General features: G+C 38.1%; 1 protein-coding gene across 1 annotated transcript in view; it reads right to left on the bottom strand.

Annotated features, from left to right (window-relative positions):
- The window catches only part of GRIN3A (glutamate ionotropic receptor NMDA type subunit 3A), a 380,703-nt gene extending 358,304 nt beyond the window's left edge, over positions 1–22,399 (bottom strand). The window contains exon 1 of the mRNA XM_063455270.1: positions 21,026–22,399. Within this exon, the coding sequence (XP_063311340.1) occupies positions 21,026–21,778 (753 nt within the window). The 5' untranslated portion in view covers positions 21,779–22,399. The remainder of the gene's footprint in view (positions 1–21,025) is intronic.
- Positions 22,400–22,693: the final 294 nt, after the last annotated feature.

Below are 22,693 nucleotides of genomic sequence, written 5' to 3'. Positions count from 1 at the left end.
TCTGGAGCTAATGGACGCACAAAGCACAGCCGCCCAGGCTGACATACTCATCTGCGACTCTCCCAATATGGTGGCAGCCGCGTGTCCTCCTGGTACCAGCAAAGCATGGCAGGATATTGAGTCTAAGCTGGACAGACTCTTTAATCAATTTTGGAAGCAAATAACAAGCAGGAAGCCCCAACAAGCTCCACCACAGCCCCAACAAGCTCCACCACAGCTAAGCGAAGCAGTCCCCATTAAAATCCACCAACGCAAAAGGCGTCTAAGACGGGACCGGAGGCACAAACAGAAATGCAGAGCCTGCCCCACGTCAAGCACTCGCCTCCACCATAAGCCACCACAATCCCGCATCGGACGTGAAGCACCACCGGGACAGATCCGACCACCCGACAAAACAAGCTTCCACCACCTCAAGCCGCGAACCCGGCACTCAGCCAGAGACTTGCCTTTGTTATTCCAGGTATCAGGGACTCCCAGGGTCTGCACCTGGCGCCCAGAAGCGATCGGATGAGCACAAGCAGTAAACAGCAGCCTGCCAAGGATGTCCCACTATAGCCGATCCTCCACACCATGCCTTTGATCACATGAACTGCTCTCTGCACATTAACTAATCGTAAAGTAGCAAGCGTTTAAACATGTAATTATTTCACCTCCTAAAGAGTTTATTGTCGTAGTTCCTTACATGCCTTTACCTTAACCGTTCATGTATTATGTTATTCACTAGTCTCATCTCATGGGGCGACTCACACTTGATTTATAACTAGTGGTGGAGCTGCTGATATAAATACCCAGTTGATAACGTGCAAGCTACACCCTAAACATGACAGCCATCTTTTACAACAATGTACTGCTATATACTCATACCCTCAAAGCAACTAGCCATGATATACGCACGTTCAGCCTAGTATGCTCAAATATAACACACTTCTGTCTAAAAAAAAAAGCATGCAGTTTCCGAATGAATCTAAAGTGGATGCTGTCCAGGAGGTGGGAGGGTCTGGGAGGGAGGGTCTGCTGCTGATTGGCTGGAATGTGTCTGCTGACTGTAAGGTACAGGGTCAAAGATGACGAATAGGGGGCGGACCGAACATCGCATATGTTCGCCCGCCGTGGCGAACGCGAACAAGCTATGATCGCCAGGAACTATTCGCCAGCGAACTATTCGGGACATCTCTACATATGTATCATTTCATATAAAAAAAAGATTTTGTAAATGTATCTCTCTTTTGTTGCATATTTAGGTATGTATTGCTAGACTGTAATTTTCTGTCTTCCATCATAAATGTTTGATTGTCTTATTAACAATTATTACTTTTATATGATTTACAGGACCTTGGCATGTCACCAAATAAATATGGTGAATCAGCCCCTGGGTTATGTAGTTGACTACCGCCTAACCTTGCAATTCCACTCCTGTACTGTAGACTCCAATGCTCAACAAAAGGTCAACTCCTGAAAGCAATCCTCTTTAACGAATCAAATCAATTGAAGTTGTAACAGTAACATTTACTGTTACAACTTTTTTTACTGTAACATTTATAGCAAATATGAGCTTGCACAAATTAGTTAACTCACCTCTACATATATATAATACAGAAATATATGCATTATATAATCCTATTGTAATTTGTATTCCACTCAAAATACTTTACAATGATAATGGTATTATAGACATTTCCTTCACAGATGTTGTCCTATATGCTATTTGAATAATACGGGCACATTAATTTGAACTCACAAATCATATACCATGTTTAATCATATTATATAAATGTTGAAATATTTTTGTAATGTTGATAAAAACTATTCTCCGTTGATACCAGACATATTTTTTTATAGAGTAGTGTTTGTTTTGATTTATTACGTAGCATTTACTTGCCTAATGAACCCGTGTCTGTGATTAATTGGTAGAAGTAGGTTGGTTTGGGTAATTTTAAGTTTGATGTTCTGAATTATATTCCATTGGGAGTTGAAAAAAGTTTCCTTAACTGAAAATGCATAAGACTGAAAAATAGTAGGTATATTAATGCATTGTGTTCGATATTACAAATGTGAAATTAAAATACTTATTCACTAAAGTACGAAATACCCTGAACCGAATGGGGCAAACCATATGGCTGCATGTGAGGCCTATCAGGCTGGAAAATGCAAACATTGTTGATGAAATTCATCAGTGTCTGCAATCTGCAAATCAAGTCTGAATTTAGTCTGGATTTCAGCCCAACCAAACGACACCAGACAGCTGAAATCTGGGTCAAATTAATTAAATTTGGGACTAGAGCCTTCAACATCGGGCCTAGCCGAGGCGCATTCAGAACTTAATCTTTGGAGGGGCACTGGTAGATTATTTAAAGGAACAATCCAGGCACAATAACCACTACAGCTCTATGGTGTGGTTATAGTGTCAGGAGTGCCATGGTGCCCTCCCAGAAGAAGTAGTCAACTTACCAGGCTCTAGTAGGGTATAGGGACAGTAGAGTGTAAGGGGTGCAATGTGTGTGCAATGTGTGTGTGTGAGAAGTGTCGTGTGTGTGAGGAGTAAAGTGTGTGTGTGTGTGTGGGGGGGGGGAACATTGTGTGTGGGGTACAGCGTATGTGAGGGGTACAGTGTGTGAGGGGTACAGTGTGTGTGCGTGAGGGGTCCAATGTGTGTGCGGTACAGTGTGTGTGTGTGAGGGGTACAGTGTGTGTGGGGGGGAGTGTGTGAATGTAAAAATTATTGTGTGTGAGGGTAGGGGGGGCAGATTAAAATAAAGAATCTTTATATCCCCCCTCCCCCCCCATCCATCCTTTCTCAAGCCCTGGTGGTCCAGTGCAGAATCCCTGGTGGTCCTAGTGGTGAGTGTGAACTCTAGCCTGCAGCTTCTGGGCCAGAGTTCACTCTCGCGAGAGGTTACCACGAGCTCACGAAAGGAGGACCCGGAGGAGCTGCAGGCTGAGCTCCCAAGTCTTCTCTCTCTCCCCTGCCGGCTGCCATTTACCTCCGAGTATGGCTCTTATCTGCCGTCATATTCTATGTTTCTATGTAGTTAGCCTTTCCCATGCTATGACAGCTGTGGCAGAGCATAGGAAAATTTAGAATGCTTTGCAATAAGAGCTCTCTGATTGGTTGGTTCGAGAACTCTGACAGCCAAGCCATGTGAGAAGTGACACTTGGCTGTTAGAGCAGGGAGGTGCAGTTTGTATTTTTCCAGCTGGTGTTTTTTTTTGTGGACCCAGGACATACCTTAAAACGAGAGAAATCTCAATGTATTCTTCCTTGTAAAATATTTTATAAATAAATCAATTATGGATTATTACTTGGCCTTTATTATTATTTGGCCTTTTCGTTGGGGAATAGAAACATTAGAAGTAAGAAGACTTCTGATGGGAATATATACATATATATACATATATATTACATATATATATATATATATATATATACATATATATATATATATACATATATATTACAGATTGTTTTGAACCCTGTCTCGCTATAATTAAGATGAGGGGATAGGGCATTTATTTATGAGGTGTCTAGTGTACTGGGGACCCCTAGCCTCCCGGGGGGGAGCTATTATTATTTGGGGCATGGACAATGGCAACTATTTTGTAATTAATTAGGGCTCCCACCTACTGGCATAATTAACCCTTGTACTGCTGAGGATTTTTAACATAACTAAACCTGGCACTGCCACCCACTGGCTGTTAGTGCTAGAACTCATCTGAACCAATGTTACAGAATCAGTGAGACCGACAGATTCCTGACCACATTTGGCTTTAGTAAATCTGAGAATTGACAATTCGGTTGGAATTCAGGCATTTTAGTGAATAACCCTGTAAGAATTAAAAAACATGAATGAGTTGCTTAAATCTATGAAGCCATGCTTTTTGCTATTTAAGGTATTCCATTATGCGGATGCCAACCTGGTCAGACTCTAGGCCTCGTCTTTAATCACAATCTATCATTAGATGATTATCATCATGTTAATGGCTGCTTTTAACAACCTTGATGCAATCACAATCATACTTTTTGGACTCCATTTGACACCACCACCACCATTGATAATATCAGTATGGCAACTATATTCAATTAAGTAAATAATATTTTTACAATTATCAAACAGTTGAGTGCATGGGCAAAATAAAAATCATCACACTTGCAAGCAAACTCATGAGATGTGTAATAATGATTAAAAAAACAAACAAACAGTAATTAGAAAATTATAGCCATCCTGCCAGTTGATTTTTTGCCATAGTAGTTAGTGGCTCGAAACGGGATATTAAGCATCCTACATGAAATATCTCACTGGTGCCTCCATTTAATAGGGTTTACAAACTGTTTGAAAAACTTTCCAAGTGATTTATCTAGAAAAATTCACATAGACTTTAATGGTGACTTCGGCAAATAAATCAGTTGGAAAGTTTTTCAAGTAGTACTAAATGTGTTGGAAAACTTATATTGAGACTTAAGCTAGCTAAGTGTCAAGTTTATAATACTTGTAGATTTACTAATGACTGGTTTTATAACTACTGGCCTTAAAGGATTACTATAGTGTCAGGAAAACAAACTCGTTTTCCTGACACTATATAACTCTCAGGTCCCCCCCCCACCCTCAGGGCCCCCCTTCGCTGGGCTGAAGGGGTTAAAACCCCTTCAGCTACTTACTTTAATCTCCCCCCCCTCCGACGTCAGCTCCCGAGTGGAGCAGAATGTGCATGCGCGGCCAGAACCGCGCATGCATTAAAAAAAACATAGGAAAGCATTTCTCAATGCTTTCCTATAAAGTTCTGCACGCTGAATGCGATTTTGCATTCAGTGTCGCACAAGCGCATCTAGCGGCTGTCAGGAAGACTGCCACTAGAGGCTGGATTAACCCTGCAATGTAAACATAGCAGTTTCTTTGAAACTGCTATGTTTACATCTGATGGGTTAAAACCTGGGGGACCTGCCACCCAGACCACTTCTTTGAGCTGAAGTGGTCTGGGTGACAATAGCGATCCTTTAAGGGAATCTAGATTTATTTTTATTTTATTTTTACAAACATTTTGTTTGTATAACATTAGATAAAATAAAAAGCAAAGTCACTTCAACTTGATCAGTTGTTTGTAGACTACATCTGTGCTTTGCTTATTTGACCTATACTGGAACATTGGTTTATCGGTTTATAACGTTCTCTGTAGAAAAGTCTATATATTCAATACATTTCAGAAATACTCAATGTTTATGAGCCTTATTAATGAAGCCACTTAATGAGCCGCAAACAAATTGCTAGAAACTCTCATGGAAATACCTGATAAATTGAGATACTTTGTATAGTGAAACTTCAAGAATTTATCTTGGGCTTTAATATATATACTGCCTTGAGATTAAACATAAAATTTGAAATAAGCAACACTTGTGCATATGTTTATTTTACAAGTGTTGCTTATAAAACTTGAAATAAGCAAGTAAAATAAATACATGCAGAAATAGAGATAATTCACACATTCAGTTAAAGATGCAATTAATTCTGTGTTAGAAAACTCACATGTTCAAATCTCTGTAATAGTTTCTAATAGTGTCTAAACTTTTGTAAAAAAAAGTTGGTCATCCACATAAAATTCCTGTCGATTGTTGAATGAATTGATGCAGAATCGTTTAACCTGTGCTTTCACCTGTAGAATCTGCAGGCAAGATCAATTCAGAATTGGTTTGTTTCCATATTGGAATTGAATTTAGATGAACCGGCTCAAACTCATTTTTTCACAAGTCTAATGGTTTCCGTGACAAACAGCTTTTTTATGGGAATGATATGGGAATGACTTTGGCCAAAATTACCCAGCTCCATTGCAATTTCAACATGAATATTTTGGGTACACATTCTGCATTTTTCTTATCACACTATATTTCACAGTTTAGTTTATAATTCTAACATATAGTGAAGACAGTGCCATACATACTGCGGTCACAGCCCTGCGGACCCCTGCGACCGGGTATCAGCTGCCACGTTTAGTGGCCCCAGGCCAACGCTGCAACCTGCCGGGTCCATCTTTCAAGAGGTCCATCGGGTGGCCCATGCTGTCAGGGCCACCCGATGGAGATGGATTATCAGGGGGCCCGGTCGGTGCTGGGCGCTTTTACAGCACGACCGGGCCCCATGTGATGATGTCAGACATAGCTGGGAGGAAGTGACTCCCCGGTCACTCCTCCCAGCTATCAGAGCTCACGCGGGAGGAAGGAGGAGGGAGTCAGAGTGAGAACTCTGACTCCCATCAGGTCTAGACCCCAGGGAAAGTCAAAAAGGTAGGAAACAGGAAACATTTTGTATATGTATGTGTCTGTGTGTGTGTTTGTGTCTCTGTATGTGTGTGTGTGTCTGTGTCTCTGTATGTATGTGTGTGTGTCTCTGTATGTGTGTGTGTGTGTGTGTGTATGTGTGTATGTGTCTCTGTCTGTATGTGTGTGTGTGTCTGTATCTCTGTATGTCTGTGCCTCTGTATGTCTGTGCCTCTGTATGTATGTGTGTGTCTCTGTATGTGGGTGTCTCTGTCTCTGTATGTGTGTGTGTCTGTATGTGTGTGTGTCTCTGTCTGTGTCTCTGTCTATGTCTCGGTCTGTGTATGTGTCTCTGTCTGTGTCTCTGTCTCTGTATGTGTGTGTATGTCTGTATGTGTGTGTGTGTGTCTGTATGTGTATGTGTCTCTGTCTGTATTCGTGTGTGTCTGTATCTCTGTATGTCTGTGCCTCTGTATGTATGTGTCTCGGTATGTATGTGTGTGTGTGTGTCTCTGTATGTGTGTGTCTCTGTCTCTGAATGTGTGTGTCTCTGTATGTATGTGTGTGTGTCTCGGTACGTGTGTGTCTCTGTATGTGTGTGTGTATGTGGCTCTGTATGTGTGTGTCTCTCTGTATGTGTGTGTATCTGTCTGTGTCTCTGTCTATGTCTCAGTCTGTGTCTCTGTCTCTGTATGTGTGTATGACTGTGTCTCTATGTATGTGTGTTTGTCTGTGTCTATGTATGTATGTGTCTGTATGTGTGTGTGTCTCTGTATGTGTGTGTCTGTGTGTATGTATGTATGTATGTGTGTGTCTGTGTGTGTGTGTCTGTATGTATGTGTCTGTATGTATGTAAGTGTTTGTATATGTCTGTCAGGGGTGTGTGTGTCTGTCTGTGTGCATGTATTTGTGTGTGTGTGTATGTATGTGTCGGGGGGGCCCATGGATCAGAGGAGAGAGGGAGGGGAGGAAAAGGGGAGGGCCTACGGATCAGTTTCGCACCGGGGCCCCATGGATTGTGTGTATGCCACTGGCCGTCTCCATTATCAGTACAGGGAACGTGAGGGAGCTGAGTAAACAGTACAGAGTGATCCCAGCAGTCTCCATCACCATCACCATAGCCAGTGACTACACAGTGACAGCGCCGGTGCATGCCGCATATCACCCCGCAAGGTGCCTGATACCTAGTACAGATCCTCACACACTATGGCTAACTCAGATTTAAAGGATGCTTAACGTTTTTCTAAACTTACACATGAAATGATGACAATTGTGCATGACACGCAATAGGATTGGTATAGTAGCAGGAGTAAAAACCTGGCTTACACTCATCAACACACCCTATGTAATTTACTAACATCGCTAATATCTGAGCCTAATTTGACACTTGTAGTATAGGGTTATTGTTAGCTTAAGTGGTGAGGTTTAAAAATGAATAGTGGAAGGGCCACAGCCAAAAAAGTGAAATACCATCTCTGTATCTAGCCATAATGCAGTCATAAAAAGAAACCTAATGGTTTTCTCAACCAACTACACTTTACAAGAGACAATGTTATACCAGATAGAGAGCTGAAGAATGGCTTACACCCCTTCCTCAACCACATTTATTGAAGTATGTAAGGAATAATTTAGTGAGTAGCAGCAGGGATCCAGTGAATGGCCCTTAGTCCTTCCTCCATGTCCTGGCTAGTGAAATAGAGAGTTTTAATATTTAGCAGCCTAGTCCAATAATATGTGTGCCAGGGGATGTCAAGTCCTTTCTGAATAACAATATCAATCCAAATCAACACAGGACATGGGGAGATCAAGTAAAATTACCATCACTAAAATCCCAACCATCCTTCCATGATATTAAATGATCATAAAAATACATGCAAAGCTTAAAAACGTGTATCTTGACACAATTTGTTTACTGTGTAGATTTATCTCAGAGTTCTATAATTTTCTCTCCTTTGTAAAGTGATATAGTATATATTGCCACAAAAACAGCAGTTGAAATGAGTCATGAAGAACAGCAGGGACCTAGCGGTACTGTAGTTTTCTTGGTAAACATCTATCTAGAACTCTCTCTTTCTGATTATTAATATATGTTTGCCTCTGGCAAAGTGACAGAGCACCAGTGGGAACAAAGATGTACAGATGACATTATGTCACTCACACATAATCTAGAACTTGCTTAATAGGGCACATTATAATCAATATTTTTCATTAGACAATAAGGACATGTTATATGCAAATATCAATGTGGTATAACAATACATATCTCCAAATTACTGATTGCTAAGCTAATTTTAATACACATAGGAAAAAGTGACAACAAGAGCTTTGGATTAAACTAAGTAACAATGGGAAGTGAAATACCACAAGAGAATTGAAAAATCACATAGTGAAAAGGACAAGAGAAACAGGGGAGCGAGTAAAACGAAAAATGGTATAATGAAAAAAAATACTATAATACACACACATAGTATGCCAACATATAAAGGATGGATGAGTACTGAATAGTAGCGATGACATGCAAGTTTGTATACTAATGAGATATGTTTTGTTTATCTTGTTAAAAAAATATATTTTTTGAAGTTGGTAAACCCTACTCATAAAAAAACATACATTTCACAAAAGGCTTAGATTGCTAATATTTGAGTTCATCAAGGTAATAATGTACAGTTTTAACAAGACTCTGTTGGTTAATACAATCTGAATGATGTATGTGCATAGGCTTAAATGTTTAGAAATATATCAAATGTTATATGTACATACATTGGGCAGTGAGACAAATGAATTTGAACTACTGTGCATAATGAGCATGGTTTAATACTGAATATAACCTACTTGGTTATTAAAATATGAAATTAGCTAAAGTTGCATTAAATAAACCTAATGGAGCCTAGATGGGGCTCTAATATTGCTAGTTATATACCTATGTCCTATTTTTTTTGTAAAATGTTAACACTTTCAGTATACAGTTATTTTCATTGAATATGAGCTATAGCCCATTTTAAAGTCCTCTCATTTTCCATACAATGTTGCCTAAGGTCAGGGTGTCAGTATTTTACTTCAATATAAACATCAGTTTAGCTATCTCCATGATATATGAATGAGCTAAAGCATTCTAAATATTCTATAGACATTGAATCAGCACATAGTATGCCTGAGTTATTAATGGATGCTAGGTTTATTATTTTATAAGAAAGTATGTACAATGCTGAGAGATGCATTTGGCAAGGATGTCTGTCTATTCAAAAGGAACCACGGTTCCAATAAATAATCAGTCATTTAAAGAACCAACAAATCTCCTTTATTGTTTAGTGATTAGGTAACTAAAAGTGTACATAAAGGTACATGCATTTTATTACTTGGCATTCTAGTAGACCCAAACTATCCAGTATTAAAAAGTCATAGAAACAAGCAGTGTATGCTGTATATTATTTGTGCAGGGCTCATGTGATGGGGATAAAGGTGCTGCATCTACAAAAAAGGTCACAATCCCTAATCTGTAATCTAAGCAAATGTACAATATGATTAACAATAATGATTTGAATGCAGAACCCATATAATATAATTAAATACAATAAAACAACAACAAAAATATATAATAAAACCTCTCATTAACACACATGATTTATACAGTAAATGTTTCACTCACGCTGTGTTACCTATCTCTCTAATCAGCTCATAGCCATGTCTTGAGAAAACAAGTAGCCCTGTTTAATAATTGCTGATATTGTCCACAGTGGAGATATTTTGACAGTCAAGCAATTGAATTAACAATGTTACTGTATATTGTGTACTTATAATTCAGCTCCTGGGAATTCTTCTCAAACAGCCTCCTCAAATCAAGTGTGAAGAACAAAACTCAGATACATGTATATTGTTATTGTCCACGGGCATATAAATTCCCAAATGATTACATTTTAAATTAGACATGTTTCTTAGGGATACCTGTAAAGCAAACTAAAGCTATACAACTCTTTTTCCACGTAGGTATCTTTACAAAAACATATGAGCATTCCGACAAACAAGGGTTTACTTTCTAGAGTGGCTCTACATTGTTCTGATGAAGACATTTCACATTCCTGTTGTAAACTATGCCTCCGAAGACCAGAATTAAAATAACCCTTTAATTATAATTTAATACATATTCTACATATTAGTCATGTTTTAAGTTTAGTTATGTGTAATGTTCTTTTTTTAAATATGCTTTTCATTTTTTTTTTTTTTTGCAAGATCTGGAAGATTGTAAACATATTGTAGGGTAAAACTAGTAATCTGGTACATTTTGGACAGAGATGTGTTATCAGCATTAGTTGGCTTATAACGATTGTTTGCAAAAGTAGCATCAATAGTAATGCAATAAAATGAGACTTAGATTTCCAGATTGTTATTAGGGCTGCGGTTAGGGTAATATAAACATTGCAAAGTACGCAACACTAGATAGTGTGTTTATTAAAATGTATAAAGTACACACATAGGGTAGTTAGTGTGTGGGGGTTGTGAGTGTTAAGTGTGTAATACATATGTATGAGAGGCATAATGTATTTGCAAGTGCATGGCAAAAATTATTGGTGTTCTGTGAAAGAGTAAAACTTATTATTGTTCGGTAAAAGTCTGCTATGAAACTAAACCTCAATTCTTGTATGATCTTGGCTCTATCCAATACATAACAAGTATTTTTTTTCAGTATAGAAATGTAAGAATCATTACAGAAAATAAAAATATAATTCAAAGTAATACAAAAGTTGTTTTGTACTCCACACAAGCCTAGACGTGTTGAAACTAAGTATAGGATGAAAAGATGAAAGCCAAATACATTTAAATCACAAAATGTGATAGTTTAAGGTAGGGTGAAGAGTCTTGTAAAAATAAAACTCAAGTGAGATTGAAAGATGTTGAAATGCGTTCATTTTCTATTACTGAAAAACTATCATTTTCTGGGCAACTGACAGGATTTGTAAATATTTTGTAGTACCGAGATCATTTTCAAGCTTTGTGTAAACCATTTGCCTGAAACACACTGGGCATTTTATATGCTACACTTATAGTTGCTTCAGCTTAAAATGTATAACTGACCTTGTTTGAGAAGCTTTAGAGTCCTGGTCATTGAATCCCTAAACCAGGCCCGTGCAAGGATTTCTGCCGCCCTAGGCAAAGATCCATTTTGCCGCCCCCTCATGTCACTCAATCACTGACAGACACACACTGGCAGAGACACACACTCACTGACACACATTCACTCACTGACAGATACACAGGCACACTGAGAGACACACACTCACTCACACACATACACTCACTCACTGACACACACACACACACACTTGCTGACAAACATACACTCACTCACTGACAGACACACACACACACACACATGCGCACACACACAGACAGACACTTACTGATAGGCATACACTCACTCACTGACAGACACAAAACACACACTCACTGACAGACACAGACACTCACTGACAAATACACTCACTCACTGACAGACACACACACAGACACTCACTGACAGACAGATACACTCACTCACTGACAGACACACACACAGACACTCACTGACAGACATACTCTCACTCACTGACAGACACACACATACACTCATTGACAGACAGACACACACACAGACACTCACAGACAGACACTCACACACTCACTGACAGACATACACTCACTCAAAGACAGACACACACAGACACTCCCTGACAAACATACACTCACTCACTGACAGACACACACAGACACTCACTGACAGACAGAGACACACAGACACTCACTGACAGAAAGACACACACACACACAAACAAACACAGATACTAACTGACAGACAGACATACACTCACTCACTGACATACATACACTCACTCACTGACAGACACACATACACTCACTTACTGACAGACATACACACACACACACACACACTCACTGACAAACACACACACATAGACAGACACTCACTGACACACTTAAACACTTACCTCCCTGCTGGGGTCCAGTGTGGGGCAGCTCCTCACTCCTCCAGCGCGCCGTTTAGTATGCCGGGTCCGGAATTACGTCATATTCCGGCTCCCAGCATTACAGGGGGCGCGCGAGGGAGGAGTGAGAGGCTGCAAGAAAAGGCTCCCTCGCCACCTTCCTGCTCCGTCCCCCTCTCCTCCGGTTACTGCCATTTTTTGGCAGAACAGGCACCAGCCATCAAGGTAAGCAGATGCCTGCTCTGCCTTACGTAATACAGGTTCAGAGGCGCCCTGAGGCATCCAAATGGCCACCTCATGGGCCCCCTGTGACAGGGATCCTCTTGGCGTCCCCACCTTTGGGCATCTTGAGGATCAGCCTGGTGCCTAGTTTGCCTAACGGTGGCGCCTGCCCTGCCCTAAACCTAAAAAAAAAACATGTATCTCTGAGTTCACTGTAATGTGTAAGCAGGGGGATCCCTATGATCTCAGCAGTGACATGTGCTTTAGGGTTAGGAGCATTGTTTACATTATGGTTAGGGTTAACTAGTGTTAGTGTTAGCTAGCTGTAGAATTACCCAGGGTTAGGTTTAAAAATATAGGTTTAAAATAGGCTTCAATATATTAGGTTTCAAAATCTTTCAGAATGTGATACAGATACTGTTACTACACCAAACAGCACCACAGCGAAGGCACGGCAAAATTAGAGCTAGTCTGGTATTTGACCCTTCAAGTCTGTCAAACATCTGGTATACAAGTGGAGTATTATTGTACTTAAAGGTAGTAGAAGAATACAAATATGGTGTCTTTGGGGGGGTATGTATATATATATATACACATATGTAAGTGTATTAATATACCAATATAGATATATTAAATACAGATGTATTAAATACAGTTAGCTACACACACATGTATTTTTTTTTTTTTTTTTTTTATTTTTAAAAAATATAATTAAGTTCACATATATTTTTTATATTAAAATACACTTAGAATAATAGTGTGTATATATGTGTTTATGCATATTTACTTAGATCATATTTATATATATATATATATATATATATATATATATAATATATATATGTGTGTGATCTAAGTAATATTTTATTAATAAATGTGTGTAAATCCTTTTTAAGTTTGGGGGACTGCAGCTGGCTATTCCGGCTATCAGGCAGTCCTATTCCGGCTATTCCCGCTATCAGGCATATTGGGATATCATGCAGTCCCCCCGATTGCGATTGCAAGAGGGGGAATGGTGAAGAGTAGGCAAGTCCCTAGGACAGTGAGGACATGTTATGCCACCAAGTGGTGTTTAGGACCGCCTCCTTAAGGATGGCATGGCAGGCCCACCGTCCTTAAGGGGTTAAGCAAAACAGATTTTTTTTTTTTTTTTTACCCTTTTTAATAATATCTGCATTTTTTTTAATGCGGGATGCAACCGACATACTATGTGTTCAACGCAGCAGTGAAAGTCTAAACAATACTTAAATCTTACTCAGTTGTACCCATTGTGGTGGAACAGTTGTATTCGCCTACAAGCACTAGCGGAATTATGTTATTGAAGTTCAATGAATAAGAGTTATAGACATGTTGTGATAACTGATTCCCTATGGACATTCACTGATTCGCCAGTAACATGTGATACATGTTTTACTTCACTCAATTTTCTTATCGTGAACTGTCATATGATCTTCCTTCTTGTTCTGTGATTTAACTTTGTCTGAAAATCTTAACTAAATAAAGATTGTAAAAAAAAAAAATCTGTTTTTATTTTATTAGTACCATTTCAATGTTTAATAAACCTGTGGATTAATACACATCTGAGAGTGGATTTCTTTATCTATGACCTAGACTAGCAATTTTCAGGTGAGTGAGTGCCATCTAACTAGTTAGCACATTACTATTATTACCTGAAGCCGGGATCTGAGGCTTCTTGACAAGCAGGTTCTCTGTATAATTTAATTTATTATATCTGGAGGATACGGCACTATTTTGGATGTGTTTATGTTCTTGTTTTGTAGATTCCAAGCTGTAAAGTCCAAGAATGAGGTGATATGCCCCATATAGGCACAGACTAAAAGATTAGATCCATCTTAGTAAGGCTCCATCATATATGAATGGCTTTACGCCCACCCTTGCACATATGGTGGGTGGTCATACAGTATTACACTATTGCATTTTTTCTTTTTGTTTTTATGTACCATTTGGAGCTGGATAGTAGACTTGTGAATTAATGCTTTATAGCTGTTAATCTACAAGCAAACAAATTGATCCATATTGGATTTACCTGTGGAGTCTTATTCATTATAAAGCTGAAAAGCATTAATTACTGTATAGTAAGATTGGAAACACAAGAAAATAAAGAATAAATATTGTTGCAAAAGCAAAACATTTCAAATCCCAGAAAGGCTTGAGCAAATTAAAAGAGTATTTGAGTGAAAAGATGAAATTTAGCCTTTTTAAAAGTTTGCTAAAATGAGAATTCTCTGCATGGTAGCAGCATATCTGATGACTTGTGACATGTGCAGAGTGTGGCTGCACTTGTATGATTGTGTCTACTTGTGGTCACTCTAGAATTTTTTATTAAACCACCCTAGTTTTTGATAACAGAAGGTGAATTTGGACCCTGGTTGTTTAGGCCAACCTCTTGCTAAGTAGTGTGGGTCCAAAGAGAGAGATACCACTAGATTATTTTTGTAAAGACTGGACCCACTGTGTTGGTTTGTCACAAATATGTAGGGGCTACATCTAAATCACAAGTAGAAGGAAGTATAATTTCACAGCATTAAAGCATATTGAAAAAGGCTATCCCAGTAATCCCGTCGGCGTGGGAAATGTTGTGTGGTTCGCTGGGTATTATGTTGTATCTCTAAGAGGAGACTTAGTGTACAGTAGGTAATTTTATAGGTTTAAACTCAAATTACTCCTCTAGAACGACTAAGATATTATCAGGGTTAATCTCAGCGAACATTGTATTGTATTGTATTATATTTTTGTACAATAATTTATTATGAAGACACTTTGAATGTATACAATTATCTGTCTTGTTGATACGATGTGACAAAATAATAAAAATTATTTAAAAAAAAAAAAAGTCTAACTGGTCAGGAGACTCATCATTGAATCTCTAAGGGTGTTTATGTTATCCTACTGTAACAATTATCCAAATTAAGGTCCATGAGATTCATCTCTATTGCTTTGATATGCTTACCATTATCATTATTTCTTGTTCTATATTTCACTTTAGTAATTGCAAATATATTATGCTCTTTTGACACTTATTACAAATTTTACTGTAACGTCAAATACAAATTAATGGCTTCATGTAGAAAAACTAAGATTAGGAAGCTATAAAGAAACTATAGCTACAGATGCCATAAGAGAAAATAGACTATTCATACAGCTATTTTGTACGTTTTTCACTTTTAACTATCTTTTTGATGTTTCCTAAATATTAGTTGCTGTTTCTGAGTAATCTGAATTTGCCAGGTGGGAAAATAAATTCACTTTTGTTTGCCTGGGCTATAATTAGATAATTAATATATTTTTTGAAAGTACTTACCAGCACTATTGTGCACTATATTATTGCATTTCTACAAATGTCTCTTATAATTACAGGTTGAATGATGTCTATTGTAATCAAAAACCTCCTACCATTCTGGAAGTAATAATGCATGCATTGTTTTCTTGCAACAAAGAGATATCCTGCTGCAAAATGATTCATTGTGTATTTACCAATGAGACATATAACAAAAACAGTGAGATTTTTTTTACCGCTATCAGCACTAGAGCAGGTATGTCTAAGCAATAGAAATATAATATCTCCGATATGTATTGTATGTCTTTCTTTTATTATTCAGCTTTATTACCTGTCATGCTCTTATAGCCTTTCCTAAAGCACAGGTAATACTTTTTATTAGGACTATAATTGTGTTACAATGTATAACTTACTGGTTCTGTTACAGATTTTACCATTGAAAGAGTTTGCAAAATATATATTTTTTATATTCTCAGCTCTATATGTAAATGTTAACACTTACAAATGGATCATTTTTTGATAGCTAACCTATTTAACCCCTTAAGGACACATGACATGTGTGACATGTCATGATTCCCTTTTATTCCAGAAGTTTGGTCCTTAAGGGGTTAAAATGTTATTATTTTTCTCTAATTTTGGTGAAATTATGATCTTCTTTATCAATCTATTTACTAACCAGTTGTTTGTTTTGTGAGTTAAAAGTACATCTCTATGTCAACTAAATTAAGCTTGGTCAGTTTAATGGTAACACCACCACTTATTCGATAAAATAAAATGTTACAATGAAATAGCAAGTCAAAGGGGTATAAAAATGGGCATGTGTATTTGGAAATGTTGCCAGGGCTATTGACTAATGAATTCAAAGTTATATCAAAGAGAATTTCAAATTTAAGGGATCAAATAACCTAACCAAATAAATTATCTAAATAACCACTATTATTGTAGTCTGAAAGTGTTTGCATTGCAGGCAACAGAATGCACCCCAGCCAGTAAGCAATAATTCTCAGTGGAGATTTTCCGGGCACCTATCTTGTATGTATCATAGATTTTTATGATATGTGAGCACATTCATCTAATTAGTGTGCCCTCTGTCAAATCCATCTGAAAACTAGTTATATAATTTTGTAAAGCAGTGAGTGTATTTTGATGAATCATGCAGGATGGTTCAAACACAGAAAACCTGTTGGTGACTCAACACTGTTTCCTTTTGTACAAAATGACATGGATTTTAAAATGTACATGGCATTTTATTCCCATAGTTAACTTTTTCAAAGTGAATTCTAGAAAGAATTCCATCCAGAAAAAAAAAAAAAAAAGATTATTCGCTTCTTCAACATGTCTTATACTTGGGTGACAAACTGACAAAGGTTACCTGTTCTTGCGCGATACCACATCTCAAATTAAATATGGTATTGGTATATATACTTTATTGGTATGGTAAGTCTTAATAATAAGTGTGTGAGAGAATATGATCATGCTGTATCTGTAATGAAATATATATGCAGTTTCCCCCTCCTCTACTTTATTAATGGACAGGGATGCTGTCGAGAGACTGATTAATCAGGTCAAGCTTTTTGGGTAATTCTTTTAAAATATTCTCTATTTCTTGGGCATAGAGTCCTCGGTATGCTTAATCTGCTACTAAAGGCAGGTCTACTTATTGCCTAGTCTTATATGGTTGACATTGTATAATAGCATAGGGTAAAGTCAAAACTCTTTAAAGTGTTTGCTGGTTTGCACATATGTGCATCTCTAGCAGGGGTAGGAAACCTTCAGCACTCCATATCTTGTGGACTGCATCTCCTCGAATGCTTTGCCAGCATTATGGCTGTAAAATCATTTTAGGAGATGTACTAAATGTTGCCTACGCCTAAACTATAGTGTTTTGGGGGCAGCCCAAGGCATGATATCTCACTTGGTCAGGGGTTGAAAATATGGTATTAAGTGAGCAGGGTCCATAACGTATAGCACTCCACTACCTTACACTTTACCAGCTGACACTGTTAGTGATGTTAAAAATACCTAGTAGACTGCTCATTCTGTCCTGCCAATTTCTGATTAACTACAAATTAGTTTAAAGACTCCATGCAAATTACCCTTCATTTGATGATGACTAAGATTGTAAAATAAACACTTTTCCCGGAGAACTTATACAATAAAGTATTATGTGAGCATTGTTTGAGATATGATATGTATGCTGTGAGATTACAGAAAGACACCTGTGTTAGTAACAAAACAGGTTATAGATTTGTATGTCACGTATTAATAATCAGTTTCTTTTATTCACAGCATGTGTTAATAACACTCCTAAACTGCCAATTTCAGCCTGTATTCAGTCGTGTGTATTTTTGTCATGAATGTTTCTGTAGCTGTATGAATACCGTCGTGTTTAGATGGGATGTCTACTTACTAAGTAGTGATTTGTGGTTAAATCTTAGCTGATGTAAAGAATTTTTTGCTAAATAGCTTTGAAAGTTAGGTTTGAAAAATAGCCAACTCAGTGTGTATGGTCACATTTTGAGATGTTGACTCATATCTTGCTGTTTAGTGAGCTGTCCCTTAAGACTAACAACTACACTATTATTTATGTGCCTTAATGTTGCATTTTTTGCTTTGAAATCGTTTTAGATATATCTAGTCAAGCATGGAGAAGGTAGTATTCAAAATCTTGAGGAATTAAATAATGTTTAAAGATATTTTTTGAACAGTCTGAAACCTTGGTTTAGAAAAACTCCTATAAATAAACAGATTAACTAATCTAATTAATTTACCTTAAAACTCCATCTGTTCCTATATCATTCACAAAACCCATATTTAATTATTACAATGTTCTATATGCTTCTCAGGGTGATAATGTACTTCCATCAACCACTATACCATGTTTAGACACTAATTTTATTTTCTCCCTCATAAGGTTAAGTATTGGGATCAGTAAGTAAAAAGGAACAGTAAGAGATGTTTCGGGCAATTTTATTTTTATGGATATTTGTGTGTGCTTGTGTGTGTGTGTGTGTGTGTGTGTGTATACACACACAAACACCTTTTTATAAAGAAACATTATAGTAATAGTTTCCCTTTTAATGTATTAGTTACATGAACAACCTCCTCTGAGTTTATTTGTTGTTTATGTGAAACTACAGCTGACAAACAATATGCTTTGCTGAAGAAACACATTAGAGACAATGCATCATTTATAGCTATCTGTAATAAAATTGTACTAGTTTCCATTTTCCTACAGGCTAAAATAGCTACAACAAATGGCTACACTGTGAGCAATTTACTAGTTTTAGTTGAAATGAGCGAATTGGATTCTGACTTATTGTCTCAAAGGATATTCTGAGTAAATTGGATTTTAATTAGATTTTTACCTTAAATATTAGAATTTTGTGAATGAATTCCTCCGAGCTCTGGGGGTATCAATGAAGATTAATGATCAGCTATCCAAAGGTTAAAACGATAAAATGCAAATTGATAATTAATTTGAAGAAGGCAGTGACACTTTTTAGTTAGAACTTTGCTGCCCCCACATATCATGGTGCTAAGTAAACTTACAGAATACTGCCATGTAATTAAAAGCTGTTAAATAGTGTGTCAATTGGACCACTTACTGTGTAACAAAGTAAGGCTCTTCCAGACTCCCACTGGGTGCCCCAGGAGCAATTACAATGGATATCTTATTAATTAGAGTAGGGTGCTAATGTATCATACCAAGAGATACATACTGAAGTTTAATAGCAGCAAGTTGTTTACACTTGTGACTTTTATTATGGCACATTATCCAGAAATGATGAGAATCACAAAGCATCTTTTACTTTATGCTATTGGCACCTGTTTTCTTCAAACCACTTTCCTTAAGCACCATGCAGCTGGTTTGTTCAGAAGACTGAAAGCACACGCTGTAGATAAAACTTAATTAGCCATCACCAGCCAGATGAAATCAATTCCACTAGCATCATATAAAATCCTTCTGGACAAGTGCTGAGAAACAAACTGATTTATCAGGGAGCCTTTGTAAACTTTCTCCAATACAATAAAACATTGCTAAGCTAAATACATGAATGACATAAGGCTGCTTGAATCCAGAAGCAGCTTGATCATTATACAGTAGGTATAAAAATGGTGCATAACACGGTGTGATTAGATTTTACTCTGACAATGTTCTACTTGATTCTGAGAACAGACAGGCAGGCTACAAGGATGACAGACAGTGAAAGAAAAAGTCAGATTGATAGACAAGTGGAGATAGATAGATAGATAGATAGATAGATAGATAGATAGATAGATAGATAGATAGATAGATAGATACAGTTATATAAATGGCAATAATAATAATAATAGATAGACAGACAGACAGACAGCTAGACAGACAGACAGGCAAACTTCAAAGTTGACAAGAAAGTCAGGTAGGTAGACAAGTGTGTAAAGAAATAAAGATATAGACAGACAGACAGACAGCAAGGCAGACAGGCAATAGCACGTTGACATTTTTCACATGACATTTTTCATCTAGAAGTTTACTATGCTGTTTTTGTAGAGTAAAAAAAGGTAGGATGACATGACTTGCCAAGGTCACAGATATAACTCTGGGTTCAGAACCTACTGAAATAAAACAGACTGTGACAAATGTAACTTGTAAATAATCGAGAAAGCAATATTTGTCAAATTCTAATCAGACCTAAGATATTGTACTGAAGATGTTTCTTTATATCCCAGCAAGAGCACTACTGAAATATAAAGAAAAGTATTTAAAAGCAATGTTTTAGGTATAGGCATTGCCATTTACCGAATTTGTCAAAAACTGGGTTTACTATAATAATGTACAATAACACAAATAACAGGCGGATGGAAATGAAATTAACGGTTATAGCAGTCTAGGAAAATGCGAGTACAAGAACACATTGTATATTGCAAAATAATACCATTGCAAAAATTGCTGACACACAGTGGGGCTAGAAGCACTTTGCTCCCAGTGAGCTGTGTATCCTGTAATGTTACTTATATAGAGCTTTGAGCTGTCCATTGTACTGAAAGCTCTTGGCTGCAGTCCCTTTATTCCAGCCTCAGAGCAATCAAATAGTTATAGAAGTTGCTGCCAAGTGTTGATATTTGATACCAATAACTTATTAACCATGAACTGATTTTACAAAAACAGTAATAGCGAAATGATTTTACAAAAAACAGCAATATCAATGGAGCATGTTTAAACGTTGGATTTTTACTTCTTTTTTATTTTGACTATTTTTGTGACTTAGAATCCCCTGAAAGTATTATTGGATATCTTACCTCACTTTTTCGTCTAAACTCATTCCTCACAATGCTGACAACTGGAATTTGCAGAGTTGAAGATATAAACTCCAATTCCAGCATCTCCCCTTTGTTTTGGGGAAAGGCGAGGATGGCGCTGACTCCTTGGACCACCACAGTGTGACAGACACTTTGCAGGAAGGAAACCGGGTCACTACTCCAGGAAGAAGCACTGGGTGATGCTGAAAATGGAAGTATGGGCAGATCCCCTAGCCCAGCTTCTATGGCCATCACCACCTCCAAGGACAGATTGTAGGGCAAAAGACCTGGCACCCGATTCAAGTTATCCATTGCCAAAAGTAGAGCATCCCTGGGAAAGAGCAACTCATCCCCACCTCTATAGCCAATAAAACTCCGTGGGCTTTGGTTCCACTTTCTATCCAGACTGGCTCCATCCAACTCAGGCTTGCTGTCATCTCCTCTTGGCCGACTCACTCCTTCCACCCCATCACCCTCATCAGCATCCTGGTCACGACCTGCTCCCATTTTCTGAAGCGCTATTTCATTTTCAGGCCAGGCACGGGAGTACTGGGTTGGGATCCCCCTAGTTCTCCAAGGTTGGAGCTGGACAGCCCCGATCCTTACAGTGTGTCCGATTCTCTTAAGGATCTGACAAGGCTGAGGGTGTGAGGAAGAGACAGGGACCCTGGCCAGGACCAAAGCACAGGGAATCAGCAGGCAGATCCTGCTCAGCGCCAGGCACCACCAACTCAAATTCAACATCACTGGCATAAAAAAAGAAAAGGAGGAGGGGAAGAACCAGCGGCTTGATCAACAGTCACCCCTGAAGTCCTGGAGTAGAAGACAGAGCTCTTCTTTCTCTGAAGGGTTCCGATCAGCAAGATTCTAAGAACCTCATTCTCCCCACCAAAGTTCTGAGCTTCTCTCTCGCTGGACGACTCAGTGGCTCCAACAAACATGAGCAAAAGAAAAGCAGAATGGGAAGAAATAAGAAGAAAAAAAAAAGAAGAAGAAAATAAAAAGTGTGCCTCTTCAAAGGGCTGTCTCCAACCACGACTGATCACATTGCAATCATAATGTAGAGAGTCCCATAGACAGGAACAAAACCATCTGCCCCTTTAACGCTGTAACCACCATCAATACGAAAAGACCAAAATGTTACATGGGTAAGGACGCTTTAAAAATCATATATCAGCTAGGACAGCACTGCCGTTCATTTCTCTTCTTTTTATCTAAGCAGGTTTAGTGGGAACAAACCTAATCTTCTATGAAAAAAAAAATAGCTTAAACTACTGCCTGCTACTTTTTCTTTTCAGCTTGTTTGTTTCCTTTTAGTAAATAGATGTAACAGACGATGTTGCCTGACAGCTGAAAAGTTGTATGGTGCCTGGAGGTGTTACAGTTAGCTCTGATCGGTCGCTTGGCTGCGCTAAAATCCCACTGAAGAAAGAGAAATTCCACCAGAATGTGCTCACAAGCTCCTGCTGCTCCTACGGCGCAGAGTTACTAGGGATTTGTAGTTCATTTGACGTGCAAAAGTAACACTGTACTAGACGTGGCGAACTACTTTTCCCGTGATGCTCCTGGGTAACACATCCGCCTCTCATCTTACTGCAGTAACCATTACACATTGCTATATTCTCGAGTCAGATCAGTCTCTGTTACACCCACTATATGATTGGAAAA

This window comes from Pelobates fuscus, chromosome 5, assembly GCF_036172605.1.
Source record: "Pelobates fuscus isolate aPelFus1 chromosome 5, aPelFus1.pri, whole genome shotgun sequence".
Classification (NCBI taxonomy): Eukaryota; Metazoa; Chordata; class Amphibia; order Anura; family Pelobatidae; genus Pelobates; species Pelobates fuscus.
This window is presented reverse-complemented; position numbering and strand designations above follow the sequence as displayed.